At 41.5% G+C, this 24,242-nt stretch overlaps 1 protein-coding gene across 1 annotated transcript; it reads left to right on the top strand.

Moving 5' to 3' along the window:
- Positions 1–22,037: 22,037 nt before the first annotated feature.
- On the top strand, positions 22,038–24,031 carry LOC147640085 (amino acid transporter AVT3B-like). Its single transcript, XM_086776894.1, has one exon. The coding sequence runs from the start codon at positions 22,255–22,257 to the stop codon at positions 23,782–23,784; it is 1,530 nt and encodes a 509-aa protein (XP_086633020.1). The 5' UTR covers positions 22,038–22,254; the 3' UTR covers positions 23,785–24,031.
- Positions 24,032–24,242: the final 211 nt, after the last annotated feature.

The raw sequence follows: 24,242 nt of genomic DNA on the forward strand, positions 1-24,242 counted from the left end.
ATGATGTCAAGGAGGTGAAGGGCTTCTCAGAAGTTGATGAGTTTGCCATGGAGGGACAAGTGTTTCCTAAAGATCTGGAGATGTTGCAACAAGAGCTTGAGTTGAAGACTACTTCGTGAGAGGATCGGAATGACGAGTTTGTAGGTTTGCTTTTGGTGGAGTGGTAGAATGTGAGGAGGCAGGTCTGTTAGCATTGCCTTTCTATAATGACACAGAGGTTGATGATACTAGTATGATTGGGTAGTTATATGCACATGAGTATATGTATAGTGCTGGGGATAATGGTGCTTTGTTGGATAATAGCTTAGAGGGTTTCTGTGTATTATTTGAAGAGTCCAAGGATTTGAATGATGGTGAGCTAGCTGATGCTTATATGGACTCTGAAGTATGTCTTAATGGTGATGATCTCTAAGATGTTTTGGACCCTAAACAGGTTGTTAGTGAAATTGCTTTTGCTGAGGGATATGTCTATGATGATGAGTGTTTGGATTCTATGAGTAGACTACTGGGTGAGGAAGATAAGGGTGCTAACCTAGGGAAGAAATAGGTTGGTGGTATAGGGTGTTTGGAAGATAAAGTTCTTGGGGATGTTGTCGGGACCTTTTCTTGTGAAGATGAGAATGTACTGGGGGGTAGAGATGTGTGTGAAGTTTTGGTGAAGGTATAGAGGGTTGAGAAGAGCTCTAAGTTGGATGAAGAACTCAGAGTTGACATGAATGAAGAAGACGGGAAGGGGTTGGACAAAAAGTGTGTTAGCACCATGTAGCCATATGATGTGGGAAAAATGAAAGGGATGTTTGGGGACTGTGTGCAAGTTTTTACCCCAAATGGGTGGTTGAGTTCTAGTGGATGGCTGTGGAGAAGGGTTTTGTACCCTTTTAACCCAGGTGGGTGAGGAAGTGCTAGATGATGCTGATGTTCCTGTAAATAGAGTTGTACAACAGAAGTGTTTGTGTAGCAGAGAGGAGTTTGGAGTGCAAAGCAGGCAATCAAACACATGAATTCATGTGTTTGATCTAGGGGCTAAATGTGTGGGGAATATCAAGCCCATCCAAAACATGATGCATAGATGGATGATATGTACATAAGAAGGCATGAGGTGGATCCCAAATGGCACAAGCAATGTGGCAGTTGAGTGGATAAGAGCATGTGTGCAAAAATAAAATGGAAGGCACATGGACGATTGTAGGAAGAGGGCAACATAGGGTTCTAGAAAAAAGCAAGGTGGCGATAGGGCTTGAAGTGGGAAAATCAAGGTAGTTTTGTAGGTGTGGCGTGTTGCAGATTCGTGTTACCATAACAAAGGGAAGAGTACACCGACTGTAGTGGAGTGGGCTCCTGCAATCTTGTTAGTTGCAAGCTAGAGTTTCCTCTATATCCTTGCGTTTTCAAAGAGAGGATAGTCCAAAGTGAGAGGGTGTTTTGGATCAGAGCAGGGAGAGAGATGTCGGCTAGAGTCTTGAAGGTGATGCATCCCCGTGGATCTCTGAGAAACTGATTCCCGTTAGAGACTTGATTCTATTCATTTTTGCTCAATTTTTGATCTTCTTATATTGGCTGAGTGAAGGTTGCTGCTTGTCATGTGCGCCTTGTCTACCTCTTGAAGATTCCAAGGCTCTCAAGCTTCAATTCTAACTCTAACTCCATGGCTTCAAGATTTGAGAATTACCACCACAACTTTCCTTTAATTGAGTCCTTCATTTGGGTGTGTAGTGGTGGGTAATGGGTAAAATGTGTGATACTTTGTACCCTCTACCTTAGGATAATATTTGCTTGGAGCATCAATCACTAAAAGTTATTGCATCCAATTAATTTTTTCATCACTATGTATTTCCACATCATTGATGTGAGAGCTCTCTTTGGTTGTATTTATGGTATCTAACACATCATCAAAATTTGGTTTAGTGACCTAAGTATTCAGGTCACTAAACCAAATTTCCACATCATTGATGTGAGAGCTCTCTTTGGTTGTATTAATGATATATAAGAAATCATCAAAATTTGGTTTAGTGACCCACCCAAGTATTCGGGTCAATCCTTACGACTCTTTTTTTTTTGTGGTTGATCTTGGCTCTTAATCAAATCATGGATCACCATTGTTATCCTAAGGCTTGGTCTCCCTAGAATTGCCCAAAGGACATGGGAATCAAAGCAAGGAAGTACACGGTCCTTTTGACAAGATCCCCTTTTGACAGGTCATGTGTCGAGTTGACACTCCGCTATCCATGATCCACAAACCATCAATGGATGTAGAACACTTTACCTTTTCACATATTTATTTAATTGCTACAAAGAGCTCTAATTCTACTTTGAGAATAGTTACCTAACTTCTTCTTTGAAAGCTTCAAAGTACTATTCAACTCATTTGCTTCCCTCTACCTACATGCTTTTTACATGTTCTTAAAATTATCATAGTAGAAAGCATTTCACCACCATCATCTTCATCTTCTTTCCATAAGAAGTGGAGTTATCGGAGTCCTTCTCTTTATCTTTATTTTTGCTAAGCGAAATCACCATTATCCCTACTTTTCTAGCACATCTCCTCCTCCACGAGCATGGCACTAAACTCAAAATTTTATTCATATTTTCCTAGACGGCATACTAGGGAGTTTCAAATTATTAAGGTATGTATGGGTGGTATCATGGTGGTATGGGACGCTAGTGATCCCTCACATATATAATCTTATGGGATAATTTGGGCTCAATATTGTTGCTTTTCTTACATCACTTAGCATGTTGACCTCAACATTCAAAGACAATCTCATTTTCTAAATTCACTAGAAGTTATAGTGTGGGCATTCTCTAGATAAACTTCTTTTATCTATAGCCTACATGTATTGATGAGGGTAATCTTATCAGCATTTTCACTTGTTGAAATCTCTTTCTTTAGAGTTCAACGAGTTTATCTTGTTGTGTTTGGATTAAGGAAATTTGGATTCTTCCTTTGTTGGCATTTCTTTCTTTAGCTCCGTACTTTAGGTGATTTATACAGTCAACCTGATGGTTTACGGATGAACATATGTGACTCATCGAGATGCTGATGACTCTCTATGTTGATATGGGTAACTCAAGACATCAATTATTCCATGTGCAGATGTGGGTACGTCGGGGCACCGATGAATCCCTAGTTCCTCCTATTATAATGCCATATTTTCCTACTTTATTCCAAATAGTTCACAACGAGAAAATTTCTTTGACTATGAATTCCTCTAATCATCCACAGTCTGATGGGCAAACAGAGCGTATGAATCAAATTATAGAGAATATGCTTCATGCATAGTCTCTGGAAAAGCATCAAATTGGGAAAAGTATCTTCCAATGATGGAATTTGCCTATAACAATTTTAAACATACGGCTATTAGTTTTAGTCCGTTCATGCTTATGTATTGGTATCAACCCAGGGCACCTATTGCTGTTGGTCTTAAGGACATCGAGATTGATGCATCGAGGGATTTCTTACGTTATATGTAGGAAATGTTGACCGAAGCTCGGGATTCTATCAGGAGTGCTCAGGATAGGGCACGGTTCTATACTGATAGAGGACGCTCAATTTGGTCTTTTGAACCAGGAGCGTTGGTTTATTTTAATGTTCTTAAAGATTCTTAGACTTTGTTAATAGGAAAATGCTCGAATTTATCTCCTAGATATTTTGGTCTATTTTGATTTATACATTGGATTGGCACAGTTGCGTATGAACTTAAACTACATCCAATTGTTAGAGTTCATCCAGTCTTTCATTTCGATAGATTGAAAGGGAAACTGGGAGGTGAGGGTAACATAGTTACTCCTCAAGAACTCGTTGAAGTCGAAGAATTATCCTATGTCACATGAACCTGATAAGGTACTTGAATTCAGGGAAAGGAAACGTTGTAGTTGACTAATCCCTAAGGTTAAAATTAGGTGAAAAGATAGGGAAATAGAAGATTCGACTTGGGAGTCAGTTGAGATTGTTCAGCGTAGTTCTCCTTCTTTTCATTACAAGAGTGCAATGTTTTGAGAGAGGAGAGAAGTATGTTATATGCACATTATGTGTGCATATACTAGGAGGCTAACCCACATTAGGGTTGTGAGCATGGGAGCATGGGAACAAGCTCTAGTGAAGCATGGGTCAGGACTAACCTTAATGGTTAAGGTTAGGGTCAGGCATCCAAGGGTCACACATGGGAAATGGAGAGTCAAGAGTCACTTGAGGGCCCTCCTATATAATAGAGGCATGGGGCACACTCAAGGGAGGCTTGGAGGCTTGGGGCTTGTGAGGCCAAAGCTATGTTATGCTCTCTTATGTTGTAGAGGATCATATCTACTCACACTATAGCTACATGCTATTGTATTGAAGTTATACCTCTTGATGATATGGGACATCAAGGCAGAGGTATGATGTATTTCATTATACATTAGGAACTCAATGGAGTCTTTTTGGGCCCTTTAATTTGCCATTGCCTAATGGAGGTGATTAAGAAATAGACAAATAGGGAGATTACATGTGGACTGACACCAATGGTTTGTAAGAGCCTAGAAGGTAGTGGTCAAACTTAGAATAATAGGCTAAATAGGCTCTTTTTAAATTTTCAAAATCAACTAAAACTCAAAAATTCAAAACGTATATGCATTTTTCCCCTATTTTATATAGAAAAAGATAGCTGCAGCCTGCCAGCAGCCTGCAGCCATCATTAACTAAGGCCTCCAAAGTGATAGAGGCCCAAAAACGAGTTCCCATGCATTCAATGCACATTCCCCTTCACTTTCCACTATCCCTCTCTCCCACGTTCCCTCCAAAACGCTCTCTCTTCCCCCTTTCTCATAGCAAGGCGTTGTTCACTCTCTAGACTACTTCTTTTAGCTATCTACATCTTGATCTACCTCTCTCTTCACTCAGAAACCCAGATCTATAGCTATGGAAGCTTGATCTGCAACCTCCTCTTAGAAGCTATGGAAGCTTGATCCTCTGATCTGCAACCTCCTCTTAGAAGCTATGGAAGCTTGATCCTCACTTACATTTCCTTCCTTCATCCTTCTTCCTTGTCCAACCTCCTTTTACAGAGTGTAACAGCAGAGCTTAGCTATGGAAGCTTGATCTGCAACCTCCTCTCAGAGGCTATAGAAGTTTGATCCTCACTTACATTTCCTTACTTCATCCATCTTCCTTGTCCAACCTCCTTTTACAGAGTGTAACAGCAGAGCTTAGCTATGGAAGCTTGATCTGCAACCTCCTCTCAGAAGCTAGGGAAGTTTGATCCTCACTTACATCCTTCTACCTTGTCCAACCTCCTTTTACAGAGTGTAACAGTGGAGCCAAGCTATGGAAGCTTGAGTTGCAAATGCTTTGGCTCTCATAATCTTACTCATTGTCTCCTCTCATCCCCTCCAATATCCTCTTTCAAAGTGTAGTAATAGCACAGCCAAGCCCTTGGAACTTGCTCTACAACTCCTTCTCTTTTTTACATCTCCCTAGTCTAAGTTTTTTTCTCACCATTCTATTTTTCTTTGCCATCAAGGTTTATAATCTCTCTAATATATACATCTGATGTCTTCTTCTAGAGCTCGAAGGCCTCCGATCAGTATTCAATCTCTCTCTTGTAGCAGTGGTCAAGATGAGGATGGGCACTGGAACATCAAACAGTACGAGAAGTGGAACTGGATTACGATGCAGCCTAGTACAAGAGGAAGCCACAAGGTGTCAAAGCGATACGTTGATATACAAAGTCACCATTGGAAAGGGCGGATATTGGAGCTCAAACAAAATCGTGATGGAAAAAAGCTAGCTAAGGTCCAACATGTTTACAAGGCAACAGAGCTGAAACTAGCAGACCATGACCAACGTCAACGATTTCCTGCAAATTGTAAGTTATTTCACCACTTTATATTCTTGTTTTTAAATCAATTGTGTGCTAATAATGGTATACTGAGCACTGCGTTGATTGTTCTTGGGTTCCTGTGCGTAGATATTTTTCCCTCAAACTATAGTGAATGGGAGCCTATGGAGGCAATTTCAGGAACCTTTGAAGCATACCATGTGGAGCTTGGTAGTTTAATCTTTGGAGGGTGTCCAGCTGCACAACTTCTTGCACGAAACATCTTCTTCTATGAGGATACATATGTGGTTCCCACGACAGCAAATGGTACTGGAAAATTAGTTCCAAAACCTACGCCAACTCTCACATCTATTGAATGGCCAATTCCAGACAATGCTTCAGTGGCCATGGCTTGTTTGCAGATCGAAAGCAAGGTGCAAAATGCTATGAAGTGCACATATGGATCTCACAAAGCAACCATAACCTGCTTCATACCTCTACACCTCTTTGTGTACCTGTTCCGTACAAGTGACACACATCGTACCCCAACTTTATGGATTGCAAAGGGGGAGACAGCTCTGACTTGTTTCTTATCACCTGCATGGGATAAAAAAGTTGTTCAACACAATGGAGACACCATCAGATGCGGAGTAATTGTTGAGAAGGTTGTGATGCGCTATCATATTGCTAAGCAACAGTTGTCCATTGCGTTTCCTTACAGGCGATGGAAGCTTACAAATGGAGAATGGGAGGCGTTAGACTCCGACACAACCTCTACAGAACAGGGTGTGCTACATATATCCATGCAAGGTGGGGATGTAGAAGATGTTACTGTGAATGATGACTGGTCCCTTGCCAACTTACGTGACTACTTAGTTCTTCGATTCTCACTCAGTGGTGATTTTGCTTTGATAATCAATGGTAGAGTAGTGCGCAAAAGGCAGGAACGATCTTTTCTTTGTAGAGAAATTACTTTCCCTGGCTGTGTAGCTATCAGATAACCACTGGATATGTAATCTTGAATTGAAGTAAATACAATTTCAATTTTTTTGCCTCACTGTCTTATTAAGGTTTTTCAATTGTCTTGTGCAGTTTTATTTTTTTGTGATAGTGTAAGGTTGGTCACAGAAGCATCTGTGGCGTGAGCCACTAGTAAATTGGAAATGACCTTGCGATGGAAGGATACGTTCTTGCTTTCGCATACCATTTTTTAAAATTTTTTGGTACTTACAAATTTTAAAAGTTTTTAAAAATTTTATAACAAGGTCGCCCATATATAAACGATACTTTACTCATTTACATCAATTGACAATTATCGTTCTCTCCTAACACTTGCTCTCAATTTCGCACACCTTTCTGTATCGCACACTCTCTATTTCCTCCAATCACTCATAGCATGGCACCTCTACTTGATGCACTTATTGCACAGCTAGGAAAGCTTGAGTTACTTCATAGGGTTGATGAGATCGTCCCTATGTTTGAGGGGGCAATTGATGTACGTGCAACAATGCATCTACACGCGGATGCTTTTACAGATGTCATTCAGTATATGGATGAACACGTCAGCACGTACTCCATCATGTTTGAGGGTGATGAGGGCTTATGGGTTCCAGTTGACCTCATCAGGTACATATTCAGGGAAGAGAAGAATTTTAGATTTCGCCTATCCAGGTTTTTAAAATCCCTCACAGAAAAGGACTACAGAAATGAGGAGGAAGACTTACTCCTGGAACTACAGATGGGCAACATCGGCACTTCTTTCCTAAGCTGGGACATGGTTTTGGTCCTTCTGTTACAAGAGGGTGTGGCGAAAGAAAGTGGCAAGGAAAAAGAAAAGGGCAAAGTAAAGCTAATGGAGCAGGTCCAAGAGGCCCATGCTGAGGAAGAGAATGTTACAGAACAATGGGAGGCCTCAATGGCATTGGTGGCTCTACAAGATAATGTCCCCGAGGAGGTTCCGGACCTAGTTCTAGAGGGCGATGAAGTACTCGAGGAGGTCCCAGACCTTGTTATCATGTCTTTGCATCCAATCATTATTGATGGGAAAGAGTTTTTGTTTTTGGATGACATTGCCAAGACACTCGGGTTACGTGAGGATGAGGCACTTTCTATTATTGCCGTGAATGCTGGGGGTCAAGACAAAGGAAAAGTAAAAATTTCTTTTGAAGATGACAACCTCACAAAAGCGCTTGCATATGATATTGGTAGCAGTACCTTGGAAGTTGTAGTGGCCAAAGCGCTCGTCGAAATAAAGAATGAAGTGCAATTCTATGAGAGCGTAGCTGCCTTTGAACCACACATGCCCTTGGTTGCTGGCGATGCTCAAGACCAAGGAAGCATAAACCTGACGAATGAGCAACTAGTTGCAAGTGACGAGGCAACTGAGGTATGTCCTTACTTCTTAGTTGTAAAGCAAATTATTTTTTGTATCATTTCACGCTTCCTAACTTCTATATTGACATGTTGACAGACTGCTTTTGAAGTGGACAAGTTTGCTATGCGCGTAGGAGGAACGCGGCCAAAGTCAGAGGGTCGAGATGCATCCCTTTGGCACTACATACCTGCCCTGAGGGCCGACATAGTGCGGGTTTTTCATTTAGAATATGCAGAGATCGCCTATGCCGAGCTCCTAAAATGTAAAGCACTTAGTGCTGTCTTGTCAGAGAACCCCCTAGCCTCGAACATAAATAAATGTATTTTGGTAGCTAGGGAAGCTGCCTTGTATTGCTTCACGGGCAACCATCCCGGCTCAGTTTTAGGCCATTGTGCCCTTTCTCAGGCTCAAGGAATCAATGAGCCGAGTGATGTATTCCAAAGCTTAGGCCAGAAACCAGCCTCTAGAACTCTCTCTCCTGAGCTCTTCCAAGAGCCTATTAAAAAGATGTAATGCAAACTTCTCTTCCAAGTTTAATAAAATTTTTTTGTTGTGCATTGTAAGTTGTGATTTTTCCTGGCGTACTTGTGATATACCATTTCAAGCCTCGCAATTTTAAGATTTTGTTCATGTGTTCATAGGAAAAATTGTTTAGGATTTTTTTTAATTGTGATCGTGATTAAAAAAAGTAATCGAGATTGGGTTAGAGCGGTATGAAAAAATATTGTATTTATAGATGTAAACACACTCACATATAAGTATATATATATGTACATATATGTATATATATACATATATATATATGTGTGTGTATATATGTGTGTGTGTATATGTGTGTGTGTATAAGATTTTAAGGCTATTATCAGATATATATACATATATATAATATTTTATATAAATATATAAGATTTTAGGGCTGTTAGGGCACCTAAAGTGTCTTATGAGCCTCACCAGACCGTCTGATATCAAAAAAAAATAAAAAAAATACCATGTGCGCTACGGCGCGTAAATCGGCATTTTGACCTGGTCAAAGTGCCAATTAACGCGCCGTAGCGCACATGGTAAATTTTTTTTATTTTTTTTATTTTTTTGACCTTGAGGCTCAAAAGGCACTCTATAAGGGTCTCTAGGTGCATTTATAATGGTCACCAGACCATATATATCAAAAAAAAATAAAAAAAATGCCATGTGCGCTACGGCGCGTAAATCTCCATTTTGACCTGGTCAAACTAGAGATTAACGCGCCGTAGCGCACATGGCATTTTTTTTTATTTTTTTTTGTTTTTTTTGCCTTGAGGCTCATAAGGCACTCTATAAGTTTCTCTAGTTGACTTTATAGGATCTACATTTTTTGTATATATAAATATTCATATATATGTGTGTGTGTGTACATATATATATATATATATATATATATATATATATATATATATATATATATATATATATATATGTGCATATGTATATATATTTGTATATGTATATATATGTGTGTATATATGTTTGTGTGTGTGTATATATATATTTGTGTGTGTGTGTGTTTGTGTGTGTTTTGTCCTGTGTGTATAGTGCTTTTATAATTTTTAAATGAAATGTTCATTGGCACTGAGCATACAAAAAAAATGGACTCAACAAAGAATGTAACACAACTCACAAAGTTTTCATTAATGTGTGAAAAAGCTACAAAGGAATCTGGGAACATTACAAAATTTTGTAGGGAGAATTACAAAATGGGTTAGCCTATTGAGGTAGAAGGCTACGCTCTAAACGTAGACGTAGGGCTAGGGACATATCTACAGGCTTCAAAGTAACTCTCTTGGCATGTACCATAGCCAGCACTGAGTCTTCAAAAACAGAAACTACAATATCTTCAGCAGCTTCTTGAAGAGCTTCAAGAGCTGTGCTCTGTATGCGGTCAACCCTGTCAGAATATTTTTCCATTGTTTCTCTCACCAGTCGAGAGAATGCTGCCTTGGGGATGAGAAGATCTGTGCTTTTCTGATATTTCCTAATCTCTCGTAGCGCGACTGTCCCTGGCCTCCATTTTCTCTTCTTCTTTGTAACTGGTGGAGGCGGTGGTGGTCTTTGATTCTCCCACGGTGGTCGTTCAGACCTGAACTTCTTTTTCTTTTGTGCACGCTCTTCCTCTTCTTGTTGGTCCCGAAACTTGCCCTCCATTCTTTTACCACACTTCTTGACTGGCCGCCTGGATGTTGTGGCTGCCTGTGGCTGTGCTTGGCTTGCCCTCCTTGCGTCCTCTTTGGGCTGCTGTCTCTTTTGCATTTCTGTCTCCCAAGCTGCCCTCACAAGAGCAAACTCTTTGTCAATGGTATCTTTCGTGATGCCGTAGGACAAGAGCTCGACCTCCCTGTTCTGTAAGATAACCTCTAGCTGTTCTAGGGTGTCGGCCTCAATAACAATCTCCGGTGGCTGCCCTTGACCTTCCTCGGCTTCTTTTCGACGCCGTTCTTCTTCTGCTTCTCTACTAGGCCCTGCTTCTTCAGCTTCCTTCCTGCGTTGTGCTTCTTCAGCCTCCTTCCTGCGCTCTTCTTCTCTCATCTCCTTTGCCTCTTGCTCTGTTACGATGGGTAGACTTGTCCTTTTTGCTGTAGCAGGTAGTGGGCTGAGTTGATCGAAAAACCGCAAGTCTTGCTCCTGTTCTTCTGGCATGGCCTAGGTATTTACGAGTGCAAGAGATAGTGGGAGGGCAAGAGAGAGTAGAGCACAAAGAAGAAATTGAAATGTGGTTTCTATAAATGAAAAATGACTTAAATATGTCTATAAATATAATTTTTTAAAACTTTTAGAAAATTTAAAAACACAAAAAGATTATAATCAGAGAGTTTAAGCCCATGAGGAACCACACCGACGCTTGCTTGCTACCCACTGCCGTAGTCTCTCCCTAGCATTTGATCTGTTGTATCCTTCAGTTCTTCTTGCATTAACAGTTTTCATTATTTGACGCCTAAGAGACAAATTACCGCGACTTTTCTGTCTTTTTTTGCCAACCAGAACGCGATAGAACCAGTTGAACATTTCATGGAGTGCATTACTCTTGACTTTGCCACCACCATGGCGAGTGCCCTTAAAATACACGGCCTTTGCTTGGTAATGTGATTTCTCCATGCCTTGATTGCTCCAAAGTGCTAAAGAGCCATATCTATCGAGAAAGTATGGCCCATGTGCATACAATATATGCTGCATAGAAAATTACAAAAAGTCAACAAACAGTATGAAGAACATACTACAAGGACACAATAAATACAACATTACCATGTAGTGAGTAATGTGTGTTTCTCCCCAGGCCTCGACCATTTCTTCTGTGAATCTACAAGTGGCTTGTTTAAGTGCCTCAATACCATGGTCATCCAGGTGAGGTCGCTCTAGAAGATCGACCATTTTATTACACACCTCCCATACATGTGCACGTTTTAGGCCAAGCCTGGCATCATTTCCTCGATATGTTGTGACATCACATATCTTCTTCCAAATTTCAAAGTCAGTGTGGCTATGAGAACCCAAGTGGTTTGATAGCAAGTGTCTTGCCTTTGATCCACCCATGCAAATTTTATTAGGGTTGTCTTGTGTAGGGTTTGATTTTCTGTCCTTTGTCAAGACCACTGCTCCAGCATGTAATCCCATAGAGGAAAGTACACCCTCTAGTGCACGTATTGACTCTTCTCGTCGATCTTCGGGCTCCATGTTCCAGACATAGTTTATGTGGAGCATCAATAGCTTATCCAAAATCCTCAGTCTTGCATGTAATGTGCACACATGCACTTGACATAGTGGAATTTCCAAGATTGGGTTCCAAGCATTGTCCTCCTGGTCACGACTAGGTGGCTTGCTCTGGTCACAACTTAATATGCCATTATGCCATACCTTTGATCCTTTCCTCTGTTCAGCATAAAAAACGATTGCTTTTTTTGCACCCACCTGTTTTTGACTTTTGCCTTTGCTAGGTTGTTTCCCTTTTACTCTTGAGTCTACTGCTGTCTTGGAATGACAACAGTAAACACATGAGAATATAGTATTCGCACCTGTTTTACAACCCAACATACACTTTAAGGTTTTTAGATCGCCACCCAAGTGCCATTCAACGTTAAAGCAGCCTATTCCGGGAACATCAAGCTTCTGACCATTGACCTGACAAGAGACGACATGTTGAATGCCAGACCGTTCAAAATACCACCTCAAGGTATCATGGTTCTCTTTTGGGAGGACCCATGCTGCTTGCCACCAGATGTTCTTCTCTGATTGAATGCCGTAGTAGTCTTGCTTATGCCCTTGACCCCTATTGTTGCTGTCTTCAGTTGCATCCAACTCTTGGGTCTCTAAAGGCCTTCCTCTAAGTGCTCGGCTCATCAAGGTTAAACTAACACGCTCCAGTCTTTGACCTTTAACCACTTGACATTCATCCAGCTTCAAGACAAACACGGCATTTCCACCTGTCTCTTCAAGTGTGAGGCCATAGTACTGAATCATTGCTTTTTGTAGCACTTCCATGTCGATGTAGACATTGTTATATGCATTGTATTGAAAGGGTTTGATTGTTGGCATTGGCATAATATCCTCCACCCACTTGTACCCACCCTCGAACATGGATGCAATATCACCATTAGCACACTTCTTTGCCATCTGTAAGCTATAAAGTGTTGGAAGCAAGGATTGCGTAACTCCCTTTGCTCGCAACCCTAAAGTGATTGACCTGTACATTGCTCTGTAACCTTTCTGGCTAATACCTGCTGAGTCACATATATCAAGCATCTCTTTGGGGGTGACAATTTCTTTGATTTCCTTCAAGAAATGTTGACGAAGGGTCTCCCGCAGCTTATCATTACCAGAACCTGTTATCATTTCCATAATATCCTTCTCCTGAAGGACATGCTGAAGAAGGGAGGCATTAACATTGTCCTCAGCGTTGTTACATCCTAGTATAGCTGTTGCACAAGCCCTACAATCACAATGGTCAACCATGAGAGATGCTTTATTCATTAATTGCTTCTCAAAGCTGCTATAATTCCTACAAAAATTTTTACCTGGTTGTTTGTTTACGCCTCTTGCATGCGCCTGCTGTCTTTGAAAGCAACCCAACAGCTTTACGTTTTCTTTGCCTTGCGTGATATCCCATGGGAAGATGAGTGAAATGGTGAACACGACGCCGAAGATTACGAGTGGAGTGTTGAAGACGAACATAATTATCGGTAAATTGATTTATTGTGCGCACATGATCCGCTAGATTATTCTTCTGCACCTCCAGCTCCTCTGAGAGCTCTTTATTCCTCTGCATCAAACCATTGATCTGCTTAGTCGATGCCGCTTGAAGCTGGTCGAAGACAAATTGTGTTTGCCTCTTTTCAGCTGCCTCATCTAGCCACAACATGTGTAATCTCCTACAATAGCCAAGAAGCCCATTGAAACCATCACCAACAAACATAAGAAAACTTGTAATGCTTTTGAATGGTGGAGGGGCACCAGATATTGGATCTGGTGGATAAAGATTTCCATCAATCCAAAGATCAATGGCCTTTGCTCCTTGCATTCGAAGCTGATCGTATGAAATATTGGGTGCAACATGCCTACTGCGTAGGGTTGCGTATTCTGTCTCCAAATCAACCTGAAGGCGGATCTTAGAAGGCTTATTGGTGATGTCTTGTAGTGCCATCTACAAGAAAGTAGGCTTGTAAGCTTGGGTTGAATAGGAGTGGAAGGAGCAGGATATGGTATCAAAAAATAATGGGAAGAATGGAGATGAGGGTTGCTTCTCTAGAGCTGCATTGTGGATAGAGAAAGAAGCCAGAAAGGGAGCCAAAGAAACATAGAGAGGGTTGGCAATGGTGAGACGAAAATGCAAAGGAGATAATGCATCATGGGAAGCTTCTTTAGTGCAAGCTATGGCTGCTAAGCAATATAGAGAGAGAATACTTCATGAAAAGGTTCTTCTGTGCTACAACTGTGGGTTTGGAGGGAGAACAAAGTATTGTAGAAAGAATGCTCCTGGTAAGCTTCTTCCTTGCAAGCCATGGCTACTACTGTGGGTTTGGAGAGAGAAGGCTCATTTAGGAGTACAGACCTGCTAGCTATGGAGAGAGGACCAAGTACTGTAGAGAGAATGCTCATGGTAAGCTTCTTCCCTGCAAGTCATGGCTACTACTGTGGGTTTGGAGAGAGAAGGCTCATTTAGGAGTACAGATCTGTTAGCTATGGCTTTTGGAGTAGAGAAAGACGCTTTTTTCCATGGAGAAGGAGTGCAGGGCGTTTTAGAGAGAAGATTTAGAGAGAGAAAGAGATCTGGTGTACACACAAAAAAGGGGGGAAGAAAGTGACGAATTTTTGGAATGTTTGGAGTTCGAAAAGGTTGCTGCAGGCTATGATTACTGACTGACTGCCCATTACAAAGCTTTAAAGTCACCTAGGTGGCCAGATCTAGGAATATCTCCTTTTTTTTATTTTTTTTTGTTTTTGTAAAAAATCAAATATATGCTTTTAGGACTAGGCTTCTAGGCTTGGTCAAAGATGGATTAGCATTTTAAGCATTTCACTAAACGTCCAAATTAAAGGGCCCAAGAAGACTCCATTGAGTTCCTAATGTTTTATGTGTGCATCCCTTGGGCTCGGGGGTGGTGGATGAGTTTATGCCTGATTTATGCATGTTTATGTATAACAATTATCTAGAGAGATCTTAGGATTTTGACAATTAGTATACCATTTATAATAACAAGTTGATGGTATTGGTATACCATTTATAGCAAGATCCATATAGCAAATGAGTGGTTTCTTTCTCAATATCTAGAAGATTCTATTGTCAAATCTATGATAGAGTTAATAGTCAGGCTACCCAAAGTTGCATGTAGCTCCATATCAAGGACTAAAACATCCCCCAATACATTTCCAAAAACACAAGTGAAACCTATCCAAGGGGAAGGGCTACCATAACCTTAGGAAACCCCACCCTTGCATCCCATTTTTCCTCCACTAACAAACATAGTATTCGTAGGCAATGTATGGCTAGGAAATTAGTAGGAAAAGGCTATGAAGACTAACATTCTATTTTTACATGGAATATAAAGAGGTGATTGATGCTTTCTAGTGTAAATAATAACGTAATGCATGCCAAGGAAACTAATGGAATGTTTTGGGTGTGGAAACCATTACGTTACCAAATTTCCAAACAAGAACAGACATGATTAATTTTTACCTTATGAGCATGGGCACATATATGGAGATTCTCTTTTGAGAATAACTACATCGTTGCACCACTCTTTTGAGAATAACTACATCGTTGCACCACTCTACATAATACAATGCCAAGTCCTTCTACTTTGCTCAACTTGATAAATGTGGATACCCAGCTAAGGTGAAGAACCCCAAAAATGGAAGAGGTAGAAGATCCCAAGTAGAAAGTTAAAAAATCCATGCAAGAAGTTGATTGAATCACCTCTAAAGCCATGCAAGGAGAAACTTTAAGAAGGACACAAGGTCTAAGACAACAATGATAAAGCATGAGATTCAATTGAAGAAAAGGCAATAACACTCCTAAGGAGGCAAAGAGATAAAGAAGGCATGCTAGAAGAGCACTCAATGTCGCAACTTCTTAAAAGAAGGGTTTTTAAGCTCTTCAAGGTTTCTAAGGAGACTTCAAGCATGGACATAAGAAATGGTGAGTACCTAAGAGTAAAAATTAAAAATAATAGGCAGTTTAAGGATTAGATCTTGAAGGAGGTGGACATAAAAATCCAACCCCAAGGGCCATTGCCAGAGATAAAAGAAAGTCCAAGGATGGGGGGTACAAGGCATTGCAACCCCTAATGAATTTGAGCTAATCATAACAAGGCACATGCCTATGAAAATGTTTACCCACCTATGGATAATGTTTATCCACCATGGAAAGGAATTTAGTGGAGAAACTAAGACAACAACAACCCTATACTTTCTCATAAGCTCACCCATGAACATTCCCTTAGGTGTCTTGATAAGAAATAGCCTCTCTCTTATGCTCTCTCTCCTCCCCCTGTGCAAAGGTGCTTATTGCTACAAAAACTAAGCACAAAAACAACATTAAAAAAAATAAAAGATGTGCACACTTCACTCAATTTTTCTCTCCCACATGCTCGACTTGTGCGTTGATGGTTGGTGTCGGTGTGTGTCATGAGAAGGGCAGCACCAATTTTGCAATGTGAGGGTGATAGATGAGTGTGTTACTGGGAGCTGCATAATAGGGAGGGCTATGTGCTCAATTTTTCTCTCCCACATGCTCAACTTGTGCGTTGATGGTTGGTGTCGGTGTGTGTCATGACAAGGGCGGCACCAATTTTGCGATGTGAGGGTGATAGATGAGTGTGTTACTGGGAGGTGCATAATTTGAAGGGCTATGTGGCTTCATGGAGATGATAGGAGCTCCGACCACCACCGCATGTACAAACTGCATGGCCAGAGCTGCAATGTGTGGGTGGGCACCCACAGAGCTAGTAGGCCATGTCCAACCCCCTTTGGCTTGTGTGTCACAAGGACCTAGGGCCCCATTGGGCACGAGTGGGCCAAGCCCTTGTGGCCTTGGAAATGTTCCTCCACATGGGATCCCCCCATGTTGCAATGTGGACATGCCATTCTTCTTCTTCTTAAAAAAGTATTAATTATTATTTTCATTCCTCTTCTTATTAAAAAAAGTATTAATTATTTTAAATTTTGGGTGTTTTTAAATTCCAAAATAAAAGAAAAAAGAAAGTTGTGGACCCCATATTCAAAAAGAGGTATGCAAGGGGGTTGGTGTGTAAGTAAAAGTGTGTACACGTGCGAGTAGATGTGCTTTGCATGTGTGTACACGCATGTGGATAGAGGGGGGTTTATGCACATGTAGGGATGTGCGTTTGCATAAGTAAAAGTATGTGCACATGTAGGTGGATGTGCTTTGTGTGTATGTGTATGGATGTAGGGGGGATTATGCACATGCAGGTGGGTGCTTTGTGCGTGTGTATGCGTGTGTGCATAGATGGGAGATTGTGTACATGTGTGTGTGTGTGTGTGTGTGTGTGTGTGTGTGTGTGTGTGTGTGTGTGTGTGTGTGTGTGTATACAAGTGTGTGTGTAGAGAGTGTGCATGTGGAGGTGCTGCATTATGTGTGTATGCATGCAAGTGTAATCAAGGGATTGTGCATGTGCACAACACTTGAGTTTTATGTGTTTACAAGTGCGTGTGTTTTTCATGTTTTGTTGTTTTCAGTTTAGTTTTGGTTTTTAGGTTTTTTAATCGTTCCTAGTAAATTTGTTTGTACAATTGGTTGGGGTTATTACATTGCACATGTACAATGGGGTTTAAGGTTTTATGACCTATTGTGTGGGCTCAATGAGCAAAGGCAGCCCGTCCATGGGATGGTTTCCTTTGCATACGTAATGTGATTTGTTTTCCAATCACATTTATACTCACTGGTTCATGATTAGTTTTCAATTATGAACTAGCCTTGCTTCTTTCATGTGAGGCCTTCCAAGGATCATGGTGTTGTACGACCCTCTTTTCTGGAAATCCATCAACACCCAATTTTAGTGAATCAAAGTCATGAAGCTTATGCAGTACCCCTCTTTAAGTTGATGAAGGTGGTGTGCCCATGTGTTCTCCTCCAAGAGAAAGACTCTTCATTATCTATTGTCTTTATTCTTATTTCTTCTTTCTGTGGTAGGTTCCTTTCATCTTGATTTTGGAGAATCAAGGTCATGAAGCTTATATGTAGTACCCCTCTCTTTAAGTTGATGAGAGTTTTGTACTAGCTTCAGGCCTATTTAGAAAAGAGAAATGGTAGATAGCGGGCTTGGCATGGGTCCAATTGGTGAGTAGATGGTTTCAGGGAGGGAAGTGAGGGCCTATACACAGGGTGGATAAGTGAGTTGTTCCTCATAGATGGGCAAGGACACTCTTGGGATCTTTCATCATCATCTTCCACCAATGGATCTTTTGGGATAGTGGAGGAGGCTCATTAAGATTGGGTCCAATTGGTGATTAGATGGTTTCAATAAGGGAGAGGCCCACAAACGGTGGTGTCAAATGGTTACTGCTCAGTCGAGGCATGAAGGTTAATGGATGCTAAAGGAGGTGCTTAGGTGGGGTTTTGGGGTGGAGGGATAAAGGTGGTGGGTTGGATATTGGGGATGAGGAAGTTATACTGCGGTTTCCCCGTGTGTGTTAGCTTAGCTATTTGTATTGTGCCCGCCTCGTGTGTGTCAGTCGAGGAAGTTTTATTGTAAAGAAACAAAAGAGTAGGGTGGGGGGTTGTTTTAATGAGCTCTGTGTGTGTGTGTGTGTGTGTGCGCGCGCGCGCACGTGCGCATGCATGCAAATGCATGTTTGCATGTATGTGTGCACATGTGTGTGTGTGTGTGTGTGTGTGTGTGTGTGTGGATAGAGGGGGGTTTGTTTTTGGTTTTTTCCTCTAATTCAAGTTTTTACATCATTCCCAAGTACATGTACTTATACGCTTAATTGGTGTTGCTATGTTACGTATGTATAAATGGGGCTCAAGCTTTTGGCATACCTTGTGAGCTCAATGAACAAGAATGGGAAATCGCTCTATAATGAAAGTTATGATGCCACCACCACCGACTTCGCTAGTACGCTTGTTTGATCTTTGGTCTTCCAACTAGCGAGATGAGTTGATGTTGTGGCATGGTGCACGAGGGTGTTGTGGACAATGATGAGACTGATGTGGAGAAGGGGCTTGACTTGTATCTATATAGGCATGTATATGTGGGGCAAACATGGCATGATCATATAGGTCTGTGCTCATAGTCAGTGCCACTTTCCACCATCCACAGTGTAGACTCATCCCATAAACATGATCTAAAAAATGCAATGTTGTTTCCCCACCTCCTACAAGCATCCAGGCTCACCTTAGGCATCTTGGGCCACACAATGTCAAGACAAGGTATTCAAGAGTAACGTCTACTCTTGAATACCATATGCAGCCTATTTGGCAACTTGCCAAATCTAGTCCAAGTATTCTCTAAACCATCTATAGGCCACCTTCCCATGTGAATAAGGGGATGTTGGCAGGCACTCGGGTTGCTTAACGATGGATACTTCTCATAATGGGGTCTGTACAAACAAGAGCTAGCTAGTCAATAGAATATGAGGGTGGAGCATTGATATCCAACACCCTCCCCCCCTTCAATGCCCACCTGAAGGTGAACTTACGTCTCTGATCCAATCCCGAGTCAATGAAGATGCTGCTCCATTTGCCCTGCTAAGCCTTTGTGGAGATATCAGCACAATTATCTATTGTTGGCAATAGACCTCCATCTTGACCTCCATAAACATGATGAGTTCACTCTATGAATCTCAATGTGTTTTGTGTGAGCATGAAACACAAGATTCCGAGCAATGGCCATGCATCTCTGGCTTCCACATTATAGCATTGTAGACTCCTTCTGCACCATCCCCATATAATCTAGAATCCTATTCATCCCCACCACAATGCCTCACATGATGGTGCAAACTGCTTCTGCACCATCCCCATATAATGTAGAATCCTATTCAACCACCACAATGCCTCGCATGATGTAAAGCATGCAACTTTGTACTTAGCCTCTATTAATGAGAGTGTAATAGTGGGATGTTTCATATTGACCTCAAAGATGCATCTCAAACTAAGAGAAAAACAATGCATTGTTACTAAGTGCGTGGTGTTTGAATTGCCCTCCCAATCTAAGTCACAAAGGCCAGTGAGTGTCTTGCCCCCATGGAGCATAGGTGATGTCATCTCTTAAGTTCCTTGGATGTGTATCGTATAGTGACACCCGTATACCTGCTTCCCTTGGGACTTGTTGGAGAATCAACACCAATAGTAAAGCTAATGTTTGGTCTAGTATTATAGAAGAAAATAAGACTACATCAGTTTTATGTATACGGCCTCATTCACAAGATCTAAAGTATTCTGATACCTATACACCGGTTCCCTCAGGATTTGTTGGAGAATCTACTCAAAACACCAATAGCAAAGCTAATGTCTGGTCTAGTATTATAGAAGAAAATAAGACTACCAAACGAGTTTTATGTATAAGGCCTCATCTATAAGGTCTAAAGTATAATTGATGGTTGATGGACAACTTCAAATCAACCTCCATTGGGGTGTTGATTGCCTTGCATTCAATTATGTGAAATTCCTTAAGTATCTCACCAGTATATTTCTAAGGAGAGATGCACATGCTATCTGGTTTTTGCCAGACCTCAATCGGCAAAGAGTAATGTATAAGCCCAAGATTAGTCATCTTAAACTTTATACTAAGCATTTGTTGTGTCTATGAGATCTTTTTTTGGTGATCCCCTATCAAGATGAGGTCATCTACATAGAGAACAATGATTATATACATTTCCTACTCATAAAAGACATACAACTTTGCATCTGAAGGGCTCCGTATAAGACTAATACTCACAAAACAAGCATCAATCCTTTGAAACCATGCTCGTTAGGCATGTTTCAGCTCATAGAGTAACTTCTATAAGCTGCAAACTTTGCTTTCTCTAACCTTCTAGATCTGCAAACATCTTGAGATGCATCCTCGATGGTGGTGGCCGGAGGTTTTGCTCCATCCAAATGTTGCCTTTACCATTTAGAGGGTGGATTTTTTGTGGCACAACATGCTCTAGATCTTCATCTTTAAATTTCATCTCCATCTGGCTACCCTCCATCGAAATGCGAGGAAGTTCCTGCATTTAGAGGTTGTATTGCTTTGGTAATTTCCTTGTTGCGTGATGAAGAAGGAAGTTCCTCCTCCATTATCCGACATGGTTGTTCCTAAAACGCCACATCACGGTTCACTATGATCTTCTTTGCGTGAGGATCATAGAGCCTATATCCCTTTGACTCCATGTTGTAACCTAAGAAGATGCTTTTCTAGATTTTGGTATTTAATTTGGTCCTCTAAGCATCTGGAACATGTACGTAACATTCTCACACAAAAACTTTTAACTGTGAAGTTAAAGGTTTCATACCTGTTTCGGCTTGTAATGGAGCCATCCCTTTGACGGCTTTGTTGTACTCCTGTTAAGAATATACACAATTGTGTTAACTACCTCGGCTCAAAACGATTTAGGTAGATTTATACCATTAAGCATACTAGCTCAAAAGGATTGCGTGATTCTTGTGCTCTGCAACACCATTTTTTTGCAGAGTATGAGCAAGAGTGCACTGCCGCTTTATGCCTCTTTCCTTTTAGAAACCCAAGATTTCATCAAATATGAATTCTCCTCCTCGTTCTATTATAAGCTACTTCAGTTTTGTTCCCATCCTTGTTTCAACTAATGCAAGCCATTTTTGAACTTTCCAAAAGCTTGAGACTTTTCCTTAAGAAAATATACCCAAATCTTCCTATCAATGTGAAAAACAGGAAAAACCTCCAAGCGCAACCATACTCATCTTTCCAATAGAGATCAGTGCATACGAGCTAAAGAGAAGCCTTGGCCCTAAAACTGGCCTCTTGTGGAGAGGGTTTTCGATGCTGCTTACCTATCATCATCATGCAAGCCTCACATACATCTGCACTGCCAGAAGTTGCTAGTAAATGCTCAATTAGCTTACCTTCCTACATCTTTGAAAGAGCATATTGAGATGCCCATATCTCTCATGCCAAAGTTAGTTGCTACTTGGATTGCAAATATCGAAAGCCCATATAAGTTGTTCCTCCGAAAGCCCTTTGGAATGACCTCGTCGTCTCTATCAAGAATGACTGCACCATTCTTGTCCAATTGAACCTGCACGTCATGGTACAGGATGGCCGACCTTTTTAAGGGCCTTCGCACTAGCCAATCTGCCTCACTTGTAGGTGGCAGAAAGGTAGTGCGAGGTACACACACACTACGGGAGAAAGAGGTATTAAAGAGGGTCCTCTTTTATTACACACACTACAGGAGAGAGAGGTATTAACATCGATAGAATGCGAGGGCATATACGACCAACGGTTGGACTTGATCTCCGGTGGATCATATCCTTTTTAAGGGCCTTTGCACTAGCCAATCTGAGAGACAGCCTTAGAACGCCAGGTTCAACTCTGCTGCAAGCTTTAGCTCTACAGTTTTTCGAGAAGGAGCAGCCTCGTTGAAAAGATGGCTTCATCGAAAGCAGCAGCTCCTCTGCTGGAAAATTATATATTTCTCAGTCAACCCCTCTCTTCTACAAGAAAAACCTTCGCAAATTTGGTCCTTTGCATCATTGGAACAGGGGTACTGGGCCTGCCCTACACGTTCAGCACTGTGGGATGGGTTATGGGCATCCTCATCCTAGCCCTGAGCGGGGCCGTGGCATACCATGGCATGATGCTCTTAATACGGGCCAAACGCAGGTTTCAGAGCACCCATGACGACCTCATAGTGGCCAGCTATGGCGACCTCATGTACCATACCTTCGGCAGATGGGGTAGAATGGCTGTCGATGTCCTACTCGCCCTCAGCACCATATCCTGCGGCATCTCCTACCTGACCTTCATCAGCCAGAACCTGGCCTCCATAGCCTCTGCTATTCAAGGTACGCAGATCTCTTCTTCCATAGCCATCTCCATTCAAGGTATGCAGAATCCGTTCGCCATAGCCCCAAGCAATGGCCGCCCAGCTTCAACAGAGTATGGAAATATATCAACGTCAGGTTTTACTCATCAAAATCATCGTGATAATCACAGCTCATTAGGGGTTAGTCATGAAAACCTTACATTTCTAGGTTTTAGCCATGATAACCATAGCTCATTAGGGTTTAGCCATGAAAATCAGAGCTTCATAGGGTTTGGATTTGCAAATCTGAGCTTATCAGGGTCCAGCTTGTTAGGGTTGAACTGGATATCCTCATCCACGTACACATGGTTTGTCTTCCCCTTGGAAGTAGCCCTTGCTGCCATACCTTCCGTCACATACTTAGCTCCTCTGAGCACAGTCGCGGATTCGATGAATTTTGCTGCATTAGCAGCAGTGATGGTGTCTGATGTTCTGGAGATCAGGAAGACTTCAGGTTTTCAAGCCATGAAGGCTTTTGGGAACATGGTGGCAGTGCCTTCAGCATTTGGAGTGGGGATTTATGCATTCCAATCAGCAGGCATGATGATACCCCTAGAAACAGCCATGGAGGAGCCATTGAAACTTGGGTCTGTGTTGGGATGGGCCTTTGTTCTGAGTGCTGTAATATATGCAGTATTTGCCGTGTTAGGATATGCAGCTTTTGGTGAAGACACACAGCAGATCATCACTTTGAATCTGCAAGATGGGATTGAGCCCATGTTGATTAAGGCAGCGATAAGCTTGGCTTTGTTTTTGGCCTTCCCTTTGATGCTTAACCCAATGTGCGAGCTGATGGAGAGGCGTTTCTCCAATCGGAAGCTCTCACTAGGGTTAAGAGCTCTGGTCGTGTTTGCAATATGTCTTTTGTCCACTGCAGTGAAGCATTTTGCCGATTTCCTGTCGTTAGCTGGGAGCAGCATCTCGTGCTTGCTAGGGTTCATCCTCCCAGCAGCTGTACATCTCAAGGTCATCAAGGAAGACATTGAAAACCCACCCACCTTCCTACTAAATGGTGCAGATTATTTGCTGATTGCCTTTGGATTGCTCTTTGGAGCTTTTGGAACCACGGTTTCCTTCATCAATCTTCTCTGATTCACAGTTGATTTCATGTGGCTTTCCCAGCCCTACTTCATCTTCCACATTATCTTCCTCTTCTTTGGTGGTTGATTGGCCTTAATTATGGCCAATTTGAAGTATAGCGTTGTGCTTTTTTGTTAGTAATGTGAGTGCATCCATCCCTGTATAGGTAAAATTGATGAATGTAACTTGTTATGAACATGATTAGGTTGTAACAACATCATGGAACTTTGTAAATGCTCATGTACATGATTAAAGGCAAGTGTTGTGTTGGAGTGCTCTGATTTTATCCATGGCAAGTTTGAGAATCAAGATGAAGCACCATTGGTCGAATGAAATAGCATGACTCAAGGTACATAAAGGTCATGCGGTACAATAAAAGACTCCATGCTAAGAGGCATTGTAATTGCTGTGCACCTAAATTTAGGGTCCTTTTTTGCAAAGAAAGGCATTCTAAACTTTTTGCATGCTTT

The sequence above is a fragment of the Cibotium barometz genome, chromosome 3 (assembly GCF_041138505.1).
Source record: "Cibotium barometz isolate CiBa-2024 chromosome 3, ASM4113850v1, whole genome shotgun sequence".
NCBI lineage: Eukaryota > Viridiplantae > Streptophyta > Polypodiopsida > Cyatheales > Cibotiaceae > Cibotium > Cibotium barometz.